Source organism: Cervus elaphus, chromosome 3 (assembly GCF_910594005.1).
Source record: "Cervus elaphus chromosome 3, mCerEla1.1, whole genome shotgun sequence".
Classification (NCBI taxonomy): Eukaryota; Metazoa; Chordata; class Mammalia; order Artiodactyla; family Cervidae; genus Cervus; species Cervus elaphus.
Window position 1 is genome coordinate 35851721 of NC_057817.1, and position 24698 is coordinate 35876418.

General features: G+C 38.0%; 1 protein-coding gene across 2 annotated transcripts in view; it reads right to left on the reverse strand.

Annotated features, from left to right (window-relative positions):
* TMEM117 (transmembrane protein 117) overlaps positions 1-24698 on the reverse strand; it is a 569518-nt gene that overhangs the window by 522870 nt on the left and 21950 nt on the right. For both annotated transcript variants that reach the window (XM_043886463.1, XM_043886454.1), the window contains one exon: positions 23037-23341. In XM_043886463.1, the coding sequence (XP_043742398.1) occupies positions 23037-23313 (277 nt within the window). In that variant the 5' untranslated portion in view covers positions 23314-23341. The remainder of the gene's footprint in view (positions 1-23036; positions 23342-24698) is intronic.

The window sequence follows — 24698 nt, forward strand, 5'->3', positions numbered from 1 at the left end:
TTCTTTAAGCATCCATCTCTACTGATCACCCACGTCTTAAATGTTTGTTTCCCATGGCATCTTTGAAGAATTCTCTACTGGTCTTCCTCCACCCTCTTCAGCTACTGCCCCTACATTTTAGACTCTGACTTTATGATCTTCTATTTCAATATATTTTCCAATGCAGTAAAATACCTCAATTGTATCATCATTTGTTTCCTTCTTTCTCTTTGACAAAAGAGAACCACAAGAAGAAAAGTAGGTTATAATCTGTGGATATTACAGAAACTGCAGAATGCTTGCAAGGATATTAAGAATTCAAAGATGGCTAAATTTACTTCATGACATTATTTCTTTGCATCATGGAGCAGGTCACACTGTAACACTTGACGGTAGAGTAGGGAAACTCATTGTTATCTTAAATGTCATAATTTAAAGATGGAAAGATTCAAAAGTACCTTTGCAACTGGGGGATTGTCAACAAATCATGCTCAACCCCTTCAAGTAGGTCATAAAATGATTTATAATCTTTCACTCTTGAGTAAGCTAGTTCTCTGGTAACATTAAAACACTCATACACGGTAGATGAGAAGTATTTGGAATTTTCAACTAAAAATTAGCAAATTAGATGCCTAAAAGAATTTTCTTCCTTCTTAATACCTGCTGTGTCACTGTGTTCTCCATTGGCCAAATAGGTACAATGCCTTAGTCACAGGTTTTCTACGACAATTTTTTCATTTATTTTTAGAATGGTATCTGTGCTCATAAAGATGGTCTGTGCCAATACTGTTTTCAAGCCAATCCTTGATTACTATAGGATGTAAGCCAAAAATGGAAAAGGATGAGCCTGTGGTTTGTATACGTAGCAAGTGGTTCTGAAGATAGGGAACTTTGAAAAGCCTTAGTCACAACTCACCCCATGAAATAGCAAAGACTGTTATACTCATTTACATCAAGTCTTTAAGAAATTACCACTTATGATTTAGTCCCAATTACATATTTAATAATAAACAAATATGTTGACTAAGGAATTAAGGAATTAAGATAGGACCTAGAAAGCTGATACGGTGCTTTTTTCTATCAGAACAACACCTGAATGAATTGTTGAAGATCCAATAAGACCTATTACTGTACTCTGAACACAGGGAAAATATATCCCTCATAAATGCTTAGAAAAATACCTCTAACTAATGTTTCATGAAACATTAACTTCTTGTTGACATACATCAATTATCAAATCAAATCAATATCAAGTCAACCTGCTCTCAAGTGTTGCAAAATTGCTCTGTAACAGCTTAAACAGCTATATTAAACACTAGTCACTGTTGTGCAGCCAAACTAGACATTTTATTCAGAGTTAATTTTTAGTCTTAAAGCACGATACCAATGAGGATGAAGCTGCAATGAGAAGGTTGCTTCTTTGAATCATCTAACATAATAGACACTGGCCTTCATTCACTCATCTATTCATGTGCTTCAAGAAATGCTTATTAAATCCCTACAATGTGCAATATGCAAAGGGTTTGTACAAAGACAAATCAGGAAGGAGGCAACATTTGAAATAAACTGTGATGAACAGATAAGGTTTGACATGTAGAGATGTAAGGGAACAGACAGCATGACTTCGAAAGGCAGAAAATGATGAGGCAAGAACAGGGAACAGAAAGCAAGACCACTGGGCCTCATATTTCAGACTTTAACCTATTGTGTTTTATTCTGCATGCAGAAAGAAAATGAGAATAAGACACTGACCGACTGATCACAGTATCAGAGTAGACATTTGGAAAGCATGATTCAGTTTGCCCACAAGTGTCTGTCACTTGGGGGAGGAAAACAGCCAGGTTCTGTTACGTTATATAGCACATTTGTAGGAGGTAGAATTTGTAGAATTCCTGAAATTCTCCTTCATCTCTCCATGTCCTTACCACCATAAACATCTGACATTTTGTTCTCATTTGTAAAGTGCTTCGAACAATGCCAGGCACATAACTACTATACAAGTATTAAATAAATGAATGAATAAATCCTTGAATCTCTCTTTTGCGTAGAGAATAACACTAAGTCCTCAAGGCCACAAGAAATGGGAACATTTAACCCAAGAAATTTCTTTGTGGATAGACTTTTGATAATGAATTCAATGTATTATATCGATATAAAAGTTATTCAGATTATTTATCCTTATTTCAGTTTTGTTAAACAAAGTCTATTAAGAAATTTATCCATTGCTTTTGTGGGGGTTGGGGGAAGTTTACTGGCATAAATAAATTGATATTCCCTGTATTTTAACATGTTTAGAAATTGTAGTGATATTCCCTCTTTAATTCTTGATATTGGTAAACTGTTTTCTATCTTTGCTTCTTGATCAATCTTAGTGTAACTTCAAGTCTTATTTTTTCAAGATAATCAACCTTTGGCTTTGTTAATTTTGTCCATTGTTTGTCCTTTTTCTCTTTCTTTTCTGCTCTTATCTTCACTGTTTTCTCCTTTCTAGTTATTTTTTGTTTGTTTTTCTTTTCCTAACCTCTGAAGATGGGAACTTAATGCAGTGATTAAAAATCTTTGTTTTTTTTCTAATATAAGCATTTAAAATATAAATTTACCTCTAAGCATTACTTTTGTTATATCCCATAAACTTTGATGTTATATTTTCATCATCATTCAGTTAGAAATATTTGCTAATTTCCCTTCTAAATTCTTCTTTGATCATAGGTATTTAAAGCATGTTTTTAAATTTTCTAATCTCTTCTGATTTCCTGTCTGCATTGAGTGCTATGTGTTTTTGTTTATTTCTAATTATAATTCCATTGTGATCAGAAAACATACTCTGTATTAGTATCTTCTGAAATTAACTTGAACTTGTTAAACATTCCAAGTAGTAAATAAATTAAATAAATAAAAAATCCTTGATTCTCCCTTTTCCTTAGAGAAGAATAAACCTTGGTGAATATTCCATTCCACTTGAAAAGAATGTATATTCTGATGGTTTTTGTTTGATGCTTGATATTAGTTTTAAAATAGCTTATATTTTTATTAAATATTCTGTCAATTCTATAAATTATGAAAAGAACAATAAATCTATACAATTATATTTATAGTTTTGCTTTCCTCCCTTTAATTCTGTTAGTTTTTGTTTCTGGTGTTTTGAATCTCTATATATGGGTGCATATATATTTGCTGTATCTTCTGGATGAATTGACCCATTCATCATTTTGAAATATATGCCTTGGTTACTCCGTCTGATAGTAAGACATTCACACCAGTTTTCATATACTGTTTAGATGATATATTCATTTTCCATCCTGTCAACCTCAGTTGCTCTATGCCTTCATACTTAAAGTACATCTCTTACAACAGTGAGCACATGCTTGGATAAAGCTTTTTAAATTCGGTAATGACAAACTCTGCCTTTTAATTGGAATGTTTAGCCTTTTTGCATAGAATCTAATTATAGATATCATTGGATATAGGTCTACCACTCTGCTATTTAATTTATCCTTACCCCACCTGTATACTTTGCTACTTCTTTCCTGTCTTCTTCTAGCATAATCAAAAATTTTTAATTTTCATTTACTTCCTATTTAGATTTCTCACCTATCCTCTTTGTATTATTTTTCAGTGATTGTTCTAAAGATTGCAACATGACTTCCTAACTTACTGTAGTCTAAGATTAACACGGTGCCAACTCATGTAAAATATGAGAATCTCACTACAGTATAGTTTCATTTACTGCCATCCTTTGTGTTATTACTGCCATATATTTTACAAAATTTCATAATATTGTATTTTTTCCTTTATACATCTGATTTTAAAGAAATTAAGAAAAGTTAAAAAATCAGTCTTCCAATCTATCTCCATATTTGTGATTTCTAGTGCCCTTCAGTCTCCCATACACTTCAGTGTCTGTCTGCTCTCACTGCTTTCCAGGTTAAAGAAGCTTCTTAAGCACTTCTTATAGTGAAGGTCTGCTAGAGAGAAATGTCTTTATTTACCTTCATTTTGGAAATGTATGTTGGCTGGATGTAGAATTCTGGATTGAAATTTTTATTTCAGTACTTTAAAGATATTTTCTGGTCTTGTTCACAACAAGAAGTTAGCTATCATTCATACCATTATTCCCCTACATAAAATATGACTTTATTCACCAGCTGCTTTCAAGATTAACATTTTATCTTTGGTTTTAGCAGTTTGATTATGAACTTGCTAGTGGTCTTCTTTGTATTATCCTACCTGCCAACCAATAATCCATAAACACTGCTTTGAAGTCCTTGTCTGCTAACTGAGTTCTAGGCAATCTAGGTATCTGTTTCTATTAACTACTTTTTCTTTGGACTATGGGTAAAACTGTGCTGGGCTTTTGTTTTTGTTTTTGTAAATAAAATCAATTTTTATTTTATACTAGACATTATATATGATACATTGTAGAGACTCTGCATTATGCTATCTTCCTCTAAAGAGTGTTGATTTCTTGTTCAACCATTCACTTAAATTATTGACTAATTATCTTGAACTTCTGTAGGTTTGATTTTATACCTGGATAGGAGAGGTCTGTGTTGGTTTCCTCCTCAGGTCTGGAGAAATCGCATAGCTCTAGGATACAGCCTTCTAAGGGGTAGCCCTTCTAAGTTTCAGTGGAAAGCCCAAGATGTTTACCGATTCGTCTAACTTCAGTTCAGTTCAGTTCAGTTCAGCCGCTCAGTCGTGTCCGCCTCTTTTCGACCCCATGAATCGCAGCACGCTAGGCCTCCCTGTCCAACATGAACTCCCGGAGTTTACTCAAACTCATGTCCATCGAGTCAAGTCGGTGATGCCATCCAGCCATCTCATCCTCTGTTGTTCCCTCCTCCTCCTGCCCCCAATCCCTCCCAGCATCAGGATCTTTTCCAATGAGTCAACTCCTCACATGAGGTGGCTAAAGTATTGGAGTTTCAGCTTCAGCATCAGTCCTTCCAATGAACACCCAGGACTGATGTCCTTTAGGATGGACTGGTTTGATCTTGCAGTCCAAGGGACTCTCAAGAGTCTTCTCCAACACCACAGTTCAAAAGCATCAATTCTTTGGCACTCAGCTTCCTTCACAGTCCAACTCTCACATCCATACATGACCACTGGAAACACCACAGCCTTGACTAGACAGAACTTTGTTGGCAAAGTAATGTTTCTGTCTTTTAATATGCTATCTAGGTTGGTCATAACTTTCCTTCCAAGGAGTAAGCCTCTTTTAATTTCATGGCTGCAATCACCATCTGCAGTGATTCTGGAGCCCAAAAAAATAAAGTCAGCCACTGTTTCCACTGTTTCCCCATCTATTTCCCATGAAGTGATGGGACCAGATGCCATGATCTTAGTTTTCTGAATGTTGACCTTTAAGACAACTTTTTCACTCTCCTCTTTCACTTTCATCAAGAGGCTTTTTAGTTCCTCTTCACTTTCTGTCATAAGGGTGGTGTCATCTGCATATCTGAGGTTATTGATATTTCTCCCGGCAATCTTGATTCCAGCTTGTGCTTCTTCCAGCCCAGCGTTTCTCATGATGTACTCTGCATATAAGTTAAATAAGCAGGCTGACAATATACAGCCTTGACGTACTCCTTTTCCTATTTGGAACCAGTCTGTTGTTCCATGTGCAGTTCTAACTGTTGCTTCCTGACCTGCATACAGGTTTCTCAAGAGGCAGGTCAGGTGGTCTGGTATTCCCATCTCTTTCAGAATTTTCCACAGTTTATTGTGATCCACACAGTCAAAGGCTTTGGCATAGTCAATAAAGCAGAAATAGATGTTTTTCTGGAACTCTCTTGCTTTTTCAATGATGCAATGGATGTTGGCAATTTGATCTCTGGCTCCTCTGCCTTTTCTAAAACCAGCTTAAACATATGGAAGTTCATGGTTCATGTATTGCTGAAGCCTGGCTTGGAGAATTTTGAGCATTACTCTACTAGCATGTGAGATGAGTGCAACTGTGCTGTAGTTTGAGCATTCTTTGGGATTGGAATGAAAACTGACCTTTTCCAATCCTGTGGCCACTGCTGAGTTTTTCAAATTTGCTGACAGACTGAGTGGAGCACTTTCACAGCATCATCTTTTAGGATTTGAAATAGCTCAACCGGAATTCCATTACCTCCACTAGCTTTGTTCGTAGTGATTGTTTCTAAGGCCCATTTGACTTCATATTCCAAGATGTCTGGCTCTAGGTGAGTGATCACACCATCATGATTATCTGAGTCATGAAGATCTTTTTTGTACAGTTCTTCTGTGTATTCTTGCTACCACTTCTTAATATCTTCTGTTAGGTCCATACCATTTCTGTCCTTTATTGAACCTATCTTTGAATGAAATGTTCCCTTGGTATCTCTAATTTTCTTGAGGAGATCTCTAGTCTTCCCATTCTGTTGTTTTCCTCTATTTCTTTGCATTGATCACTGAGGAAGGCTGTCTTATCTCTCCTTGCTATCCTTTGGAACTCTGCATTCAACTGGGAATATCTTTCCTTTTCACTTCTCTTCTTTTCACAGCTATTTGTAAGCCCTCCTCAGATAGCCATTTTGCTCTTTTTCATTTCTTTTCTTCTAACTTAGCAGGACTCAAATTCCAAACTTTTTGTCCAATGGTGGACAGTCAGTAAAATCTCCATCCAGCTCTTCAACCAGCTATAGTGCTTTTATTGGGATTTTTGAAGATTCCTCTAGAATGTACAGCTCAGAGTACATTCAAGCATAGTTTACACATAAAATACAGGGCATGCCACTCTGTGGATATGACTTTCCCAGGATTTCCCTCATTACATTGCAACTGCTCTATCAGCCCTGAATGGCATATTCTGAATCCTCAAATCTAAAGAACTGTGTCTTTCTACTGGAGTTATTGCTCTTCCCCTACTTAACAGACTGAGAAATACCTTCAGCATTAAAGCTATATATACATGGATCTCACCAGTATGGCTCCCTTTTATCATAATTAAATCCTCTCCTGTTTCTGCCTTCTTTTGGTAATTCTCCAGTACCTTAAAATAGTAGTATTGGGGGAGGAGGAAGCATAAAACGTTAGAATTTCTATCTGCAGGGAAGTTAGTCTGATATAAGCTACTGCATATTACTAACTGGAATCTCAAACACATCCAATGTGTATTGAATAAATATGATTATAGATAGGAATTTCAAAATCAGTGTGTCCAAAACAGAGACATGATTTTTCATATCCAAATATTTTATTCCCCCAATCTCCCTACCTTATTAAGTAGCAACACAATCTATCCAGTTGCTCAAAAATGTACACACACACACACACACACAATCCCTCTTTAAGTCTTATGAGTATCACCCACATTCAATCTATCATCAAATCATACAGAATCAACCTCCAAAATGCATCCTAATCCCATCCACTTCTCTCTATCTCCATACTACTCTCCTGAATCAAACCATCATATTTTTTCATGAGGACCAATACAGCAAGCAGTCACCAAACTACCAGTTAGAAGTTAGTCTCCCTGCTTTCATTCTTTCGTCCATAAAGCCATCCTTTTCAGAGCAATCCAAATAGTCACTATAAAAACCTAAGTCAGGTAAGGCAATTTCTCTGCTCAAAACCCTATGCTGGTTTAGTCTTAAAATGAAATAAAATTTCTTTACTATGACCTGCCTACAACATTAGCTCTTAACTACTTCTTCCTCCTCCCTCTTCAGCCTCCTTGAACATCCTTGATGTTTCTCAAGCATACCAAAAGAGATTTTTTTCAGTTTTTGATTTTTTATTTGCTGTTCCTTTCATTTGAAGTGCACTGCTTCAAGATTTCCCTTGGCTAGCTCCCTCTCACCATTCAGGTCTTAGTTCCAATCTACCCTAGTGAAAGGGAGCTAATTTGACCACTGTATTTAAAGCAGGCCCCACACACACCCCAAGCATTCTCCATCAGCTCTCTGCCTTGTTTTCTTTATATAATTAGCATTATTTGAAATTATCTCTTTGTAAAATTGGGTTTATTTTTAAATTACTATATCAGTCAGGTTATGCAATGACAACAAACAACTTCAAAATTTCAATGGCTTTAAACAACAAAGGTTTATTCCTTTCCCAAACTACATGTCCACTATGGGAAAGCTAAGAGCTCTATTCCACACTGCCTTCACTCTGGGACTCTGAGCAGCAGCTACCTGGAAGACTGCTGCTTGCTCAAGAAATGAGGAACCAAAGCTGGAGGGTCTTGCACGTGAATCAAATGCTCTAGATCAGAAGTGCTACACACCATGCCTGCTTACAACTAACTAGTCAGTGTTAGTAACAAGCGTGATCACAGAGTTAATCACAAGACCACAAAGTACAATCCCAGTGGAGAAGGGTGAGACAGAAACATCTGATCAACTGCATGAATGACCACAACTGTTTATACCCCACCAGAGTATGTGACATATGAGAATAATAATCTTGATTTCTTGTTTCTATTATTACTTACCATTGTCTCCCCAGTGCCTAGATTTGGGTCTCCCATATAACAGGCACACTAGGAATATCTTTTGAAGGAACATGTAACATCTCTTTTATTAATCTTTCTTGGTTATCTAAGACTAGAAAATCTAGATTTGCTCAAAGTATTCTGTCTGAAAATCTTCCTCCACCCACTGCTGGTAGTTTTCTGAGAAAGAGTAAAAATAGTCTTCTTTCATTTTCCAATTTAATCTACCATTAAATTCTCTGTCTTGGTTTAAACAAACGCTTATGTTTACAAAATTCAGTGATCTGTTTAGGCTCTCAATAGAAGCAGGAAAACAACCTAGGAATAAATGAGTAGGGTCATTTTTCATGTGACTAAACCAACAGACTTATGGCTGGGGTTATAAAGCAGAAAAAACCTGGGAAGGGCTGTGAACCTCCAGCTCGATAACACCCCACCCCCTAATATGGACTGAACATCTATTCATCCCAAGAGAAAAAAAAGATGCTTTTTCTTACTCTATGGGGGAAATATGAGAGTTAGGACAGACAGCTGGGACTGCCCCACAACTGATGCCTTCAGTAATGTCTTTCCCCCTGTACTGCTAAAAACACTACCACAGAGTTAACACTGCCGGCAGAGGCATACGAACAGGCACAGAGCTGGTGTTGAGCGGCTAAGACACGTCCGACTCTGCAACCCTACGGACTGCAGCACGCCAGGCAGAGGAGAGTGCCTTTAAAATTACTTAAAAACTCACCCATCCTTTTAAAAAAGCAGCTTTCTTCTTTTCTATATCCCACTGGAGGGGGGTGGGTACCCCCATAAAGGAGCAAAATGGGGAGTTCAGAAGAGTAAAGAAATTGACAGAATAAAAGTCATTGATTGTGCAGTATTTCAGAGTAAACAAGCAGCAGGGCTCAAGAGTTTCATTGAAATACCAATTTTAAATACAGTATAACTATATTAGGAACTAAATTCTTAAAGCTACACTGATGTATCTGCTTATTAGCATTTCCCTTTTACTTAAGGGAGAAGGACTGTTTACAATGAAATGACTGTAATCTTGTCAGCACATGTCAACCCCACTCCTATTTTCTGCTCACAATGCTCAGCCTCTTTGCTGTTCATCAAACACTCAAAATAACCTACTGCCTTGGGGCTTGCTCTGCTCTCTTCTTTTTTAGTTTCCTCCCCAGAAAGCTTCTTGGGTTTCTCATTCATCTGTTTCAGGCCTTTGCCCAAATGCCACCTTTACAGAGAGGGAATTTCAGCAACTTCCCAGGCCCCTCCCTAAAGATCTCCTGCTTTATTTGTTGCCACAGAATTTACTGCCCTCTGACACAATATGTAATAACTTGCTTATTGTACATTTTTCCCCCTAGAATGTAAACTCAACCAGGGCAAGGACTTTGTATTGCTCAATACTGGATTCCCAGAGCCAAGACAATGCTCGGTAAGCATTTACTGAACAAACAAAATCAAGCCCTAAATAATTAAGGCTGCTATACTTTTCAAGTGAATTGAGACAAATCAAAGAGCATGATTCAAAAGATAAGACAAGAGCAGGCAAACACTAAGCTTCAAAACAGAAATTCAACGCTGTAAGTGTCTTCACAGCTTTATACACACACACACACACACACACACATATATATATAAAAGCATAAATCTACTTTTTCCTAAAGGTCTTCTAATGTTACAAATAACCAGAAAAATACATTCATTTCTTTCAGCAAACTGAGCAAAGAAGGTAGGGTGATCTAATGATAATTTAAGTTTCAATCTTAGAAATAGATCAATATGTTTTATGTCCAATAAATGACAGGGCATGGACTCAGGAAACAGAAGTACTTAAAATGAAGATTTTATTTTAAAAGGAAAAGAAGAGTGAGCGGGCTAGGACTTCCCTCACACCCTCTCCCCCGTCCTTCCCTGATACTCCATCTTCATTGCCGCTTCTAAATCAAGCCTTGCTTATCTGAGGTCAGGTGTACCCGAGCCCTTGCAGCATACCTCCTGCCCCAGGGCCAACTGATCCTGTCTTCATCTTCCTACAACAGTATCTTGATCTTGTCATCTTGTCGTCAAAATGTTTGATTTTCTTCTTTGATTTCACATATTTTGGGGGTTGGGGTTTTTCCTCACTACAATATTATACTACTTGTGTAATTTAAAATTAAAATGGGCTGGACATGCTCCATGACTTGCTATGTTTCCAAAGTAAATTTTAAGTTCCTGAACTTTAAATTCAATACTCTCCACAACTGGCCTTGCACCTTCCCTTTCCTGCCTCCAGTCAACTCACATCTGCTGCTACAGATTCTCACTCTATCAAAACCATTCCCAACTTGGAATGCCCTCCTCTATCCAGTAGTGCTTGCTCCAGCTTGGAATGCCCTCCTCCATCCAGCAGAATTCTACCAGAAGTGCAAGGGAAAACTCAGATTCAGAATCAAGAACTGTTGTACAAATGTGGTCAGATAACACACTTCCTGAGAGATGGTGAGTTTGCCACTATTAGAGATGCTCAAATGCTGGCTGAAAATATAAAAAGGATGCTCTCACTAAGTCCATTCACACGAAGATTCTATGGTTCCTGTGAATTTCGAATTCTATTACAGAGACTTTTTTAACCATTTCTGTTTAGAATAGACTGTTCTGTTTAGAATAGACCCCTCAAAATAGACTGCCCATCTTGCTTACATGGCAATTTTCACATGCTGGGACTGCCATTATAGTACAGCTATCTTTTCATATATGTGTCTAATCTCTTAGCTCATTGCAACCTCCTAAAAGACAATGTCTCGTGGCATCTAGCAGTGTCCTTTGCAAATGATGTTTATTACTGATGATGCTGAAAATGGTACAGTTCACACAGGAAGAAAGAGTGGATAGGTCAAGAAGCTGCAAGAAACACCATTTTATATTCTCCCATGAGATGGTCAGCCAGGTGCAGTCACAAGAGGAAACACAAGGAGAGACACAGGAAAACATTATACTCACATGTTCTAGAGGGACAGTCACTGCATGCCACAAGGGGGCCACACAGGGACAGGGGCATGGGAGGCCAAGGGACCAGGCTCAATCAGCCAGGCAGGGAGCGGAGAGTAAGGACCCATGGGCAAGTACCTTTACAGGGGGGCAGGGTCAGGTACACAAAACGCGTGATGGATTTTACTGGTGTGTTTGAATGCCAGTAGGGCTTCCCAGGTGGCTCAGTGATAAAGAATCCGCCTGCCAATAAGGGAGATACAGATTAGATCCCTGGGTCAGGAAGATCCCCTAGAGGAGGAAATGGCACCCCACTCTAGTATTCTTGCCTGGAGAATCTCATGGACAGAGGAGCCTGGTGGGCTACAGTCCCAGGGTCGCAAAGAGTCAGACATGATTTAGCAACTGAGCATGCATTCACTGAATGTCACCAGGTCACAGTCCAGGGAGTTCAAGAAGAGGGGCTTGTGGCAGAGGCCAGCCTCCTCACCCTGGTGCCCCTGGTCACCTGGGTCAAGTGTCTGCAGGAATGTGGCAGCAGCAGGAGAATGTGAAGTTTAAAATTTACAAACAAATATTCAACTTACAATGCAAACACTCCGGGGCTGGTGGAAGGGAAGTTCTGACTCACTTTCCCAAGTTTACATGTCTGCTCACACACTTACTCTTAGCGAGTCTCTCCATTTCAATGGGCATGTTCTGAAGAACACACAAATAATCACACAAGCACAGACAAGCTTAGGGAAATCCTGACATGTGATCACATTCCTCTGGAATCTGGGGAAGAAGTGAAGTCCAACAAAGCTGTGAGATTACTGATGGCTGCATAAGCAGACAGCATCATGCTCAGATCTTCCAGGTCAGCACCAACCACAGGCTCTTCCCTGGAAACTGCATGACATTCTGCGGGATCAGCTAAATGACATTTTTTGTCCAAAAGAGAGGGCTGGTCAGGCAGAAGGAGGTGCCAGGAAAGATCCCTGCACACGGGCAAACTGGAACGAAGCCATGGGGAGTGGCCCTGCAAAAACCAGTCCTGAGGCAGGCGAGGCTGTCAGTTCACCATCTGGGAGTGGCCCTGCAAAAACCAGTCCTGAGGCAGGTGAGGCTGTCAGTTCACCATCTGAGAACCTGAATAGGCGCCTGTCCAGGCACCAGAAGACTTCAGTTTGTGTTCCAATTTTACAGCTGGCTATTGTTGTGACCTTGGAGCCAAGCTAATCAACCCTGAACATTTCTGTTTATCCATCAGCAATAAGTCTGGGTCTCAGCCATGAGAAAAAATACCGAGAACAAGAGGACTACTTCAACCACCACTGATATTCAAAATCAAACGTGCAGTTTCAGGTCTACCACTGAGAGCTACTACACTTTGTCTTTGGCAAGGCTGTGCACCTCATGTTCCAGCCTGATTCCCTGTGTTCCTCCAGTTTTTCTCATGGGTTTTCTTCTCCTCTTCTACCTAGAATTCTGCACAGCAACCCACCTACCACATCAGAACACTCTCCAGCATTCTCCCATCCACCAGCACCTATCCTTGGAACCTAGATCTCCCAAGGATGTCAACTGTTAACATCTCTGTTAGTTCATCACCCTCCCAAGTAGCATAACACTTCGACCCAGTAAAAAAATAAAAACATTCAAGAAATGATTCTAAGGTACAGGTATTAATAAAAGAGAAAAGAAACAAATCAGGGAAAACTTTTATTTGTCAGTACTCTTTCAAATCACATTCCTCTCCCACCCAGGGCTATTTTACTATTTGAAAAACAAAACCTCAGCAATGTGATTCTAAATGAAAAGTGATCAAGCACTCTTCACTTCAAATTTTACTAAGTATTGTTTAACTGGCTAGTTATATTTCGCTCATCAGTGGAAGCAGTTTCTCTTAACACCATGTGTGTGTGTGGGGTGGGGGGCGTCTCTCTGCTGCAATCAATTCCATTTGATAGTTGCTTTCATAAGAAATTTCTACCATTACCTCCCATAAGTAGGAAATGAGAAGAGAAAGTGGAGGCCACTATTGACTCTGGAAAGGAAAGAGTGCCTTGGCCCCTGAATGACTCATCTCTACTAAGTACAGTAAAAATGTACCTAGAAAGGTACTTGGTTAATAATTGCTTAATTACCATGTCCTAAACTGAATTGGTTTTAGTTAAGTCCTTGAGGTATCTTTTATAGTGTTTGTATCCTCTGTCCTATGGGAAGCAGAGCAGCCAGAGGATCCTAACACACTGGAAGCTGCGGCTGATGGCCCTTTGGTGCTAATGGAAGCACAGCTGGCTAAACTGCAAACTACGGGAAGGCACCTAAGAGGCAGGTGTGGGAAGAAATGGCCACAGACTTGCAGTCTCCAGCCTCACCTTCCTTTCCTGCTCAAAGACAGAGAAGAACGTTAAAGTAATAGAAGTTTCTTGGAAAGGGCTGCCAAGTTTAATAACTCTCAAACATCAAATTCCCCTATGAAGAGGGGTGTTTCTTGGGGGTTATTTTAATGCTAAATGTCAATCTCATTTTCCCAGCTTACATTTCCTAACTTCACATATCAAAAACCTTGCTTCTTTCCTCCCATATTAAATGCCACTCCACACAATGGTGTAACATTTTCTTCAATATGAACTCTGTGGTCACTCTGACTCTAAAATTATTTTACTCTGCAAAAGGAAATTGTGTGCTGACAATTCAAGTGTCTAGAAAAATGAAGACTCTGGCATTGTGTATACACTGGTTGAGAACAAAGATGGTGATAAACATTTAAACAGTATCTATCATGAGTATCAAACATGATCTTGTATCTTGAGAAGACAAAGTTGAAAACTTTAGATATTCTATGTAAATAGCATTTGGCTACATGTATGGCATTTGTTCTCCTCCAAAATGAAGGACCTAGCATCTGAGAATGCAATACTAAAAACAAGTCAATCAGACAATCACTTTGGGTAATAATAAATACACATATTTTTAATGTCCTATAAACTATCAGGATAGTTACTATCAACTTTCAGGGTCATTTATACCATTCAGCTATTGAGATCTCAAATTAGCACAAAAGAGACTGGATCATATTCACATCATTGCATTAAATTAATAATTTTTCCTTATGAGATATCTGATTAAATCTGTTCCTTCATTTATTGACATTCCTGTATCCTGAGGACTATCTTATCCACACTTTCTGAAACGTCTGAATATTTTCTATTTTGAAATGATAAAAACATATGTATAACTCAAATACAAAGAAAAAAATTTCAAATTAGACTTAAAGCCAAGACAACAGAAAATAAACAAGCTTTTACCTTTATTAAATCCATTAAGTGACAAAACATTGTTGAGTTACTTGATATTTTATAGATGACAGACTTTTGTTTAAATAAAATGAAAGGAAAAAAATTCCTAGAATTTGTCTCCTCAAATTTCTAGATGTTTTGAGAATGCTTTATTTAGAACTTCCTGTTTAAAACTAAAACAGACCTAGGTACACAGAAGACAGCAAACTCTTAATATTTTGCATAATATAAACACAAGAAAAAGAAACCTTCAACATGTATTTTTCTTTTGTTTCTTATCAGTCAAATCATTACTTTTTTCATTACAACCTTTGAAAAAAGAATTGTGATTTCTATGCAGATAGATATCTTGAGGAAAAACAAAGATTTATATGAAACTTTGCTTATAGTCAAGTACAGATCCATTATCCAATTTTTGTAATTCTTAAAACCAAAAGTCTCCATCTTTGCAACTGATTTACTGGCAAGACCTGACCAAATCTGAATTCTTGTTGCTGTTCAGTTGCTAAGTTGCATCCGACTCTCAGCCACCTCATAGACTGTAGCACTCCAGGCTCCTCTGTCCTCTACTATCTCCCAGAGTTTGCTCAAATTCATGTCCATTGAGTTGGTGATGCTAATTAACCACCTCATCCTCTGCTGCCCCCTTTTCCTTTTGCCTTCAACCTTTTGATTGAATTCACTTCGTAGCAAACTTAGCAGCAAAACCTAACCTGAGCTGATCTGAGGGTGTTTATAGCCTTTATACCACTTCATGTGACTACATATACATTCACTACAGATATATTGATGTATTTGATGATGGAGTATTTCTTCAGTCCCGTAGGGGAACCTACTAAATATTAACATAAGTACAAACACTGAAATCTTAAACACATCTGGTCTCCAGGTTTGGGTAAGCAGTGGTGGGCCTGCATTAAGATAAGTGAATCCAATCTGTGCTTACTGAGTATGGGTCAAGGTAAGTCAGCTTTCACCTTTGTTCTCATTACCTGAACCTATCATTTACTGAACTCTAACTGGATTCTCCTAATGACTTTCTTTTTCTAATAAGATTATCATTCCCTTAGTCAACCATCCCAACTTTCCTAGATCCCCATTACCTCACCCTTACTCTCACCTCCTCACATCTCATTAGCTATGGAAGCTGCAAAAGGTTCCAGTACCTCCCACTCTGTTGCCCACCATCTCACCCCTATGCCAAACTGGCCTGAGTGAGAAGTCCCAAACACGAGGCTCCCAAAATACTTTCTTACTCCTTTCAGTTCAGTTCAGTCACTCAGTTGTGTCCGACTCTTTGCGACCCCACGGACTGCAGCATGCCAGGCCTCCCTGTCCATCACCAATTCCCAGAGTTTACTCAAATTCATGTCCATTGAGTCGGTGATGCCATCCAACCATCTCATCCTCTGTCGTCCCCTTCTCTCGCCTTCCATCTTTCCCAACATCAGGGTCTTTTCCAATGAGTCAGTTCTTCGCATCAGGTGGCCAAAGTATTGGAGTTTCAGCTTCAGCATCAGTCCTTCCAATGAATATTCAGGACTGATCTCCTTTAGGATGGACTGGTTGGATGTCCTTGCAGTCCAAGGGACTTTCAAGAGTCTTCTCCAACACCACAGTTCAAAAGCATCAATTCTTCTCCTACTTCTTTCTACTCCCCTAATCTCTGCCTCTCCAATTTCCAGTAGATTCTGTTTCAAGATTAATCCTGTCATCATCTCCCATCTTGTTCGGATACTTTCCTTGATTCAAATATTGCAGTGATAAAGTCTGAGACCATTGTATAAGACAAAGAATTTAGACTCAGCCTACCTTTCCACTGCATCTCCTGTTCTTTCCTAACACAAACCGTTCACTCCAGTCAAAATGAGTATGACCTCCTCAGTTTTCCTCCACTCTAAAAAAAAGTTCTCATCTCTTCTGCCTACACCATCTACTTCATGACCTGAAATCTGTAATGAATCCTTGGCTTCATATTTGATCATTTTAAACTCACTCATGTTTCAGACTCCCTTAAATCTCACATTGGCAGCAGTTTTCTTTCCCCTTGTTGGTCCATTATGACCTCCCTTTTTGAATTCCCACAGCTCTCACTATCTGTTCTATTCATTTAATACTTGATATGCATTTCCTGTATTATCAGAGTAATTAATTTTTCATGCATATGCATCTTATCTTTAACCAGATTTTAAATTCCCTGAGAGCAGGGACCATGTCTGATATCTTATAATAAATGAATACTCTTCTATAGCTTACAATAAAAAGGCAACACTGGCAAAGATAACATGTAAAAGACAAAAAAATTAATGTATATATTCATTCAAATGTATCAAATAATACTATGTTCCAGGCATTGTTTTAGGCACTGAGGATTAAATAATAAGCAACAAAGTATAAGTCTTGACCTTGTGAGGCTTATGGTATGGCTAGGAAATAAAAAATTAATAAATAATTTATACAAATAATTATGTATATGTATGTTTGAAAAAAAGGAACTACACAATATTAACAGGCCCAGAGTCATTTTTATACACTATCCCATCAGTTCATTCTTAGTGGACCTTCACTTCATCCACTTTGCCTGCCCTTCATCCAAATTAAAAAGAAAACTGCAACTAATAGAGAGGCTCTCTGCAGATGTTAGAAAACAAAAAGAAACAAAGGAATACAAATAGTAGGAGTGGTTTGTTTGAGGCATAAGTCTGTCACAATCTTGATGTTTTAATATCCATCCCTAGATAAAGCTATTCAACCAGAAGGCATTACTTAGACTGATCACTTTTGCCTTTCATAGAATTCCTTTCAGGGAATACAATATCATAGAACTGCTTTTAGGCTTAAAAGTTATACTCTAAACTTTTAAGAAAGTTCGTTTTAAAACACAATAAGAAATCTATTTCTGCACTTGCCACCTCATCATCCAGTGTTTTCTATAAAAACAAACTAACAAAAAACAAAAACCAAAAAAAAAACCAAAAAACTCCTTGCTAGAATTTAGGGCAAGAAATTCCAGAATTTACTGCACAGAAAACTTCCCCTATGAAATGCAATTTGCATCATTTCTGATATCCAAAGCTACATAATGTGTCACACACTCCCTTTTGCCCAGCCTCTGCTGCTGCTGCTAAGTCGCTCCAGTCATGTCCAGCCTCTAAGAAAGCGCAAAACCTACAAGGTAGCAAAACTCATGAAATCAAAACATATTTGATTCTATGGAATGATTTTCTATTCTAAAAACATATGTGCTAAACATAAATGCTTTGTAAATCATTTCAGTGCCTTTTTTTGGAATAAAAAACTTTCTTGGATAAGTTTAAAAAATCAAGTTCCCCTTTTTATACGTCTTCTTGTTCTTATTCAGTTGCTCAGTCATGTCCAACTCTTTGCAACTCCATGGACTGCAGCACACCAGACTTCCCTGTCCTTCACATCTCCCCGAGTTTGGGGCATAATAAGTCTTACAGGCATAATAATTTAAGGTTTCTTTATTCATGGATATCTCAAATGTACAATCCTATAAAAGGCATTATTTAAATTCATGCTTAGTTTTTTAAACAATGGCATCATCCAGAAAAATGGAAAACAGAGGCACTGGAAAAGCACAAACTGATAGTCCAATGAAATCCAATTTTTGTAAATCCTAATATAATACCTCAACAAGATTGTGTTAAACCTAAAGAAATTTAATTGAAATGTATTAATTCTGATTTCACATGTGCTCTTAAATTATGTTCTACGTTTGGGAAATTTGGGATTTGTGACCAGTCTGAAATCTTACAAGTTTAGTGCTAATAAGGAGGAAAACCAACTCTCTCACTTTATTCCAGTCATACAGCACAGGTGAGAGGGGACAGTTTTCAATGCATGTAATCATCTCTGTCTCTGATAAAAAGCAGTTTCCAATTTGCAAGGGTCGGTATTTTTATTTAGGACAAATCCCACTACAAACTATAAATCATGACAGGGTTTCATGTTATGAACTAAATTGCTTATAATTTTCATGTCTCATAAAAATAAGATTTATAACCAATGAACTGGATTAAATTGTGTGCTCATACCATCATTCACTCTTCCTCACACACACTTTAAAATGGCAATATTGTGTTGGCCTTCTGAAATATACTAAGAGGAGACTTTTCATAATAAAATAAATGAGGGGAAATTCAACAAATGAGTGAAATGAAAGGGGTAGAGACGTTCTATTTATTATTTTTATTTCATTAGAGAATTACAAAAAAAGAAACTGTTTACTTGGTCAACAATAATTTTGATTATTTTGTAAAGCATTCCCACAAAAGTGTCTGTGCTTATACTGAATAATCCCATACCTCTTAAGATACATCAACCATCATCACCATTACCACCACCTACCACAAGCTTGCATCTACAAATTGTTAAAGGTTTAAATATGGCCCTTTTAAAAAATGAATTATGTACAAAGGGGAACAAAGATGAAAACATTCATCACATTCCAAATCCCTGAGGACAACAAGTGTGCTGCATTAAAATGTGGGCTCTTCCCACAGGGCCACCTGGCTTTCGGTTCCAGCGTACCCTCCTGAACGTGCTTTGGTGCCCGTGGACACGGTGGGAGCTGGAGCGAAAACAGCTTCATCTCATAGGAGGGAGTCAGAGAGAGTGTCACAGAGAACACAATACTTGAACTTGGATATGAAGGAAAAAGAGAAATTGGCCAAATTAACAAGAAGGGGACAAGCATGATGAGCAGAGGAGAGCACGCATGCAAAGGGACAGAGAGCTGAGAGCAGACAGCAGGTCTGAGAACTAGCAAACCGACCCAGGGCACGTGGAAAGAGACCAGTTACAAGTCAGGCAAGAGCAGACAATGATGTGCTTTGAAGTTCCGATTTTTTTCTGTAGCTGATAGGAGCCATCTACCCACGTAAAATAAATATATATGTATGTACATATATATATTCATTCTAGTAGCAAAATCCAGAATGAGTTGAAGGAGGAGAGAACTATCAGGAGCAAATGACCAATAAGAGTTTGTGAGTGAAGGAAGAAACAACTGCCATGGAGAAAGAGAGGAGGAGACTGGAGTTCATTAAAAAATTAAATCAGGAGCCCAGTTATCTTATCCAGTAATCACCAAGAGTTGCTGAAGATTATTATCCCTTTTCTAATACCGCACATAATTTCATAGACTTTTAATAAGGGGAGAAAAGAACAAAGTAACTTACCAAATAGAAGTGAGAAAGCTGACTATTCTATAAAATCTTATCTACTGTAAGCAAAAAAAAAAAAAACCAAGGACACACTTTTGCATTATTTTAAAATAATTTGTAGTCAATAAACTACATGAAATCTAGAGTGATTTTTTTTTCAGGGGTGAATTATATCAGTAAGAGAATTAAAAAGCCATAATTAAATGTAATTTTAGTATAAGAGATAAGACTGCAATAGAGTAACTTAACAAAATGTAATAATTACAAAGCCAAATTATCTGCCTGTATTATTAAAACCATTACCTTCACCTATAATTTTTTTTTCACCTTATGATTTTCATTCAATCTTTTATAATATAGGCAGATAATCCAGACAAAACTGGATATTCTGGTCTGAATTTGCATTAGTTTTCCATATTGAGCAAATTTATGGAATGGGTTACAGATACATGCAGCCATTGCTTATAACTGACATCTATTGTTCTGTCTGTCCAGCACCTTTCATCCATCTTTGAAAACTGATCATCTCCTGCTTACCCTTCCTCTTGACCTCTTATATCCATGTGATTAGTATCATAACACCACACCTGCTCAATGTTCAGTGGATGGCCCAGCGCATATCCAATTCCTAGTTATCCTTCGTGTCAATGACCCATCTCTCCATTTAACTTTAGCACCCACTATCTTCAGAACACACCCTAGTTGGGAACCACCACTAAAGCACAGCTCTACTTCTGTTACAACATGCCATCTTACCACACCCATCAGTCCTTCCCCTTCTCTGAACAGGAGTACCTGTTCATCAGTTAGGTTTCATCCACATCTTCAGGCCCCTGTCCACTCCTCCCAAACCATTGTCTTCCCCACCTCCTTTCCACGTCCACCCAGAACCCTCTGCCAATCATATCAATAACTCTTTCCCTAGAATTCTCCATTTGTTTTCCATCGTTTGTTTCTAATACAGCAAGCCTGAGCATTCCCCAAACAGATGAATCACTCAAATTCTGTTCCAGGTGACAGAGCTCTCACAGAGAAAGTTGCTCCACTATTCAGACTGCTGTCATTCAGATGTATAGTGACTAATCACCACAGCCCTCGGCAATCATCAGTAACCCTTGTCCTAGTCAGCTCACATCCACATTCCCTACTGAAACTCCTTCAAACGTTGACTACTTTCAGGGATAAGAATCCACCTTCCAATGCATGGGACATGGGTTTGATCCCTGGTCAGGCAACCAAAATCCTACATGCCTCAGGGTAACTAAGCTCATGAGCAACAACTAGAGAGAAGCCCATGCACTAAGACCTGATGCAGCCAAATAAATAAATAAGATTTCTTAAAAAAAAAACAAAAACAAAACACTTTCTTAAGCCCCTTGTTCATCAATCCCTCCATCTTTATCTTAAGCTCTTCCTTCCTCACAGTGAAACAGAAATCTCCAGGTGGGAGGACAGTCACCTCTCCACTCCTCTGCCTCAAATGTACCTACTAGAGTACCAACCTTGATCTCACTCATGACTCTCTCTGAGGAACCAAGTCTCTCTTACTGTCCTAAGACCACTATTTGTGCCTGGGTCCTAAGTCACAAACCAAAGAAACCTTCAGAGATACTGTCTTCCTTCTATATCTTTACCTGTGCTTCAGTCTAACTTCTTCCCCCACAATGACATGCAGATCAATTAATCTCACCTCTCAAATAAAACCACCATCACCTGAAATAACAACAAAATCTCCCCTTGGCCCCTTTTCCAGTTTTAGCTACTTCCCATTTCCTCATCAAATTTCTTGAAACCACATATTTTATAATAAATATAAAAGATGTACGTTTTCTGTGTTTATGTAATAGAGACAGATGGCTACAGTTTGAGGAGCAGAGATTGAGAAGAATATAATATGTAACATTATGTGTATGTGGGTACATATATTTTTGTTTATTTCCTAAACCACTGCCATCTGTTTCTAACCAAACCTCCAGACTAAAAATACCCACACTAAGTTACCCATGATCTTATAATTGCTAAGTTCAAAGTTTCATTGCTAAATTCTATTCCTAACTGACCCAGGAGCATTTAAAACTTTCTTTTCCCCCATAGCACTTACCACCTCTTCGCATTTTATACATTTAGTTGATAAGAACCTTTCTCCCTCCTGTAGGATGTGTTTATGAGAGTAGATACCCTGCGTTTTTGATTCAGAGTCTAGAATAGTGCCTGGCATAATAAGTAACCGATGAATTTGTTGAATAAATAGTACCCACCTCCTGGCCAAAATAGTTTGGGCCAGAGGTAGGAACCACACCCAAACTGAGTCAACTTTGTTTAAACCTAAGAGTTTAAACTCAGGAACAAGAGTCAAGACACTCTAAGTGGATGAAAGGTGAATAAATTTCAGGGTGAAAGGAGAATAAATCAAATATGATAGAGAAGTTGAGACAAAGAACATCCTTTGTCTCATCATCCAGATAGAATTCAAGCCCCTGTTTCCATTTATCGCAATTATCAAAACAAATTCTATCCCTGGTCTCTGTGAAATATCCCAAAATCCAAATAGTAAGTTATTTTTAAACATAAACTAATTTAGTCTCTTATTCTGTTGCTTACTACCAAGAGATTCCTTACTATGGTACTGGTCTCTGGTTGACCAGAAGGCTCAAAATAAACATCTAGAACCAATATTCAAAATTATAAAAACAAAAAGGAAAGAAATGGAAGTAACAAGTTAGAGTTCCCATTCTAATTCCCTGAATGAACAATAGGTGTAAATATATGGGCAATGGTTAGCCTACTTTAATGATATGGAATCATTCTGTTTATGATTTACAAACCCTTTATGACATCACACTTAGGTACTACTTCTGGGAAAAGAGCTATTTACACATCTTAAGTAAGATTTCACACACATTCATTTTAGATGTAACACCTTTTTTTTTTTTTTTAATTAAGTTTAGAACTAATTTTACTGCATGCTAATATTCCTCAGGCCATAGACAAGTATACCATTCAACAGAGAATACCTGAAGAGCCAGAGCTACCACAGCACATAGCAAATTAACGCTGGAAGGCAAATGAAATGCATTCTAAACTGGCATTTGGAAATAACAAAGCTCTATCTTGGAGAATAGAATTTAATAATTACCTACATTACATTTCATGGGTACTTACCAAACAAACGCTGATGGAATAGAAATTTGCCAGCTATTAGTCCTATGAGAATGGCAAGTAGCCATAGAAGCACCTTCAGAAGCCTCCAGCCAACTCCTCGAGGATATTTATTTGTTACAAATGAAAAACAGTTTCCAACAACAATAACATTGGCTTCTGTTTGGCTATGAGAAACTGGGTCCTCCGCAAATATCAAGAAGTTAAAGAAGATGACCAAGTAAGCCACGATCATGCGAGACCAGGGGTGCTGGAAATAATAACGAAAGTCTTTACCCATCCTTCACAACTTCACTTCCACAGGTTACCTGCATGAGAAAAGATACACAGGGTTAGAGCGAAAAAACAAGTAGTCCCTCTCTTTCTGTTATCTGTTCAGATTTACAACAACTCAATAAAGAGGGCTTTGGAAAAGACCAATTCCTGGTTATGGTACCAAGACAAGTCTGAGGCTGAATAGAAAATACTGTCCCTTCCCTGTTATCTCATCATACTTCTGATCATATGAGCGAAGTAAAAGAGTAGGGAGACAGAAACGGATATGAGAGGGCAGAATGTGGTCTGACATTGGGATGATGACTCTTCCTATTTTAGATTATCATTTTTATGGTTTAATCATAAAACTGATCATTTAAAAATTAAAGAAACAGAGGTAAACTGATCACAAACTATCACAAAATAAACATCCTCTTCTGCTCAAATCCTTCTCCATGGAGTTAAGATCCCTTAATGATTTTGTGCCATATACTTTCAGATCTTTTTTTTTACATTGAAAAATGTGTGCACATGTACAGACTTTTGTAAAAATGTTCAGTCTTATTTGTCAAATAATTTCAGCATGGAATAAGTTTCATGAAATAGCTAAGTCTTTGGCAGAATAGTTGCACGCAGGAGAACTTGGGCAACTCTGTCTGTGTGAACTGAGAAGGCAGGCAAAGATTTCACAGAGGAGGACATATTCAAATTGGAGTTTGGAGGATCGATAGAATTTTTTTCCCAGTGAAGAATGCACAGATGCTTAACCTAGGTTTATGCAAGGGTCCAGAGGCATTGCAAAATATGTAACATGCCTAAAGAGCTAGGCCCTAACACAGATGTGCACTTCAAGTACAGAAGCTTTCTTAAAATGCTGATACCCGGGCCCCACCCCTAAGTCTTGCTCAGCTCCTCTCTCTTTCCTCTTTGGGGGCCAGTCTGCCCATAAGAACAAAAACCTTTCTGGGTCCTCCAGGGCTGGAACTGGATGACTAATTTATCTAATTCTGGGGTTCAGTCTTGGTGAGCCCATTTGGTGCTCAGACTAAGTTGTAACTCTTTTCTTATCCAGCAATAAAGCCGATTAAATTTATAATAATAAAATTCTCATTTTACATGTAGCTAAAGATACAAAGATCAAGTCACAAGCCTGAATTAACTTGAAGTCAACAGAAGATCTGAGAATAGGCTCCAAGGCTGCCTCCCAAGTTCCAGTCCAACATTCTGGGCTGATGAATATCAATTAAGACCACAATCAAAGCTAATGAAGACTTGGCTTAATTATTTAGAAAAGTTATGGAAACACACAAAAAGACTGGCAGGAAAATTTAACAACACAAACAGTCATTGTGCCTTGTATTCATAAAACTTTTTAAGCAATTTCCTTCTTCATAAATACTCTGAAATATC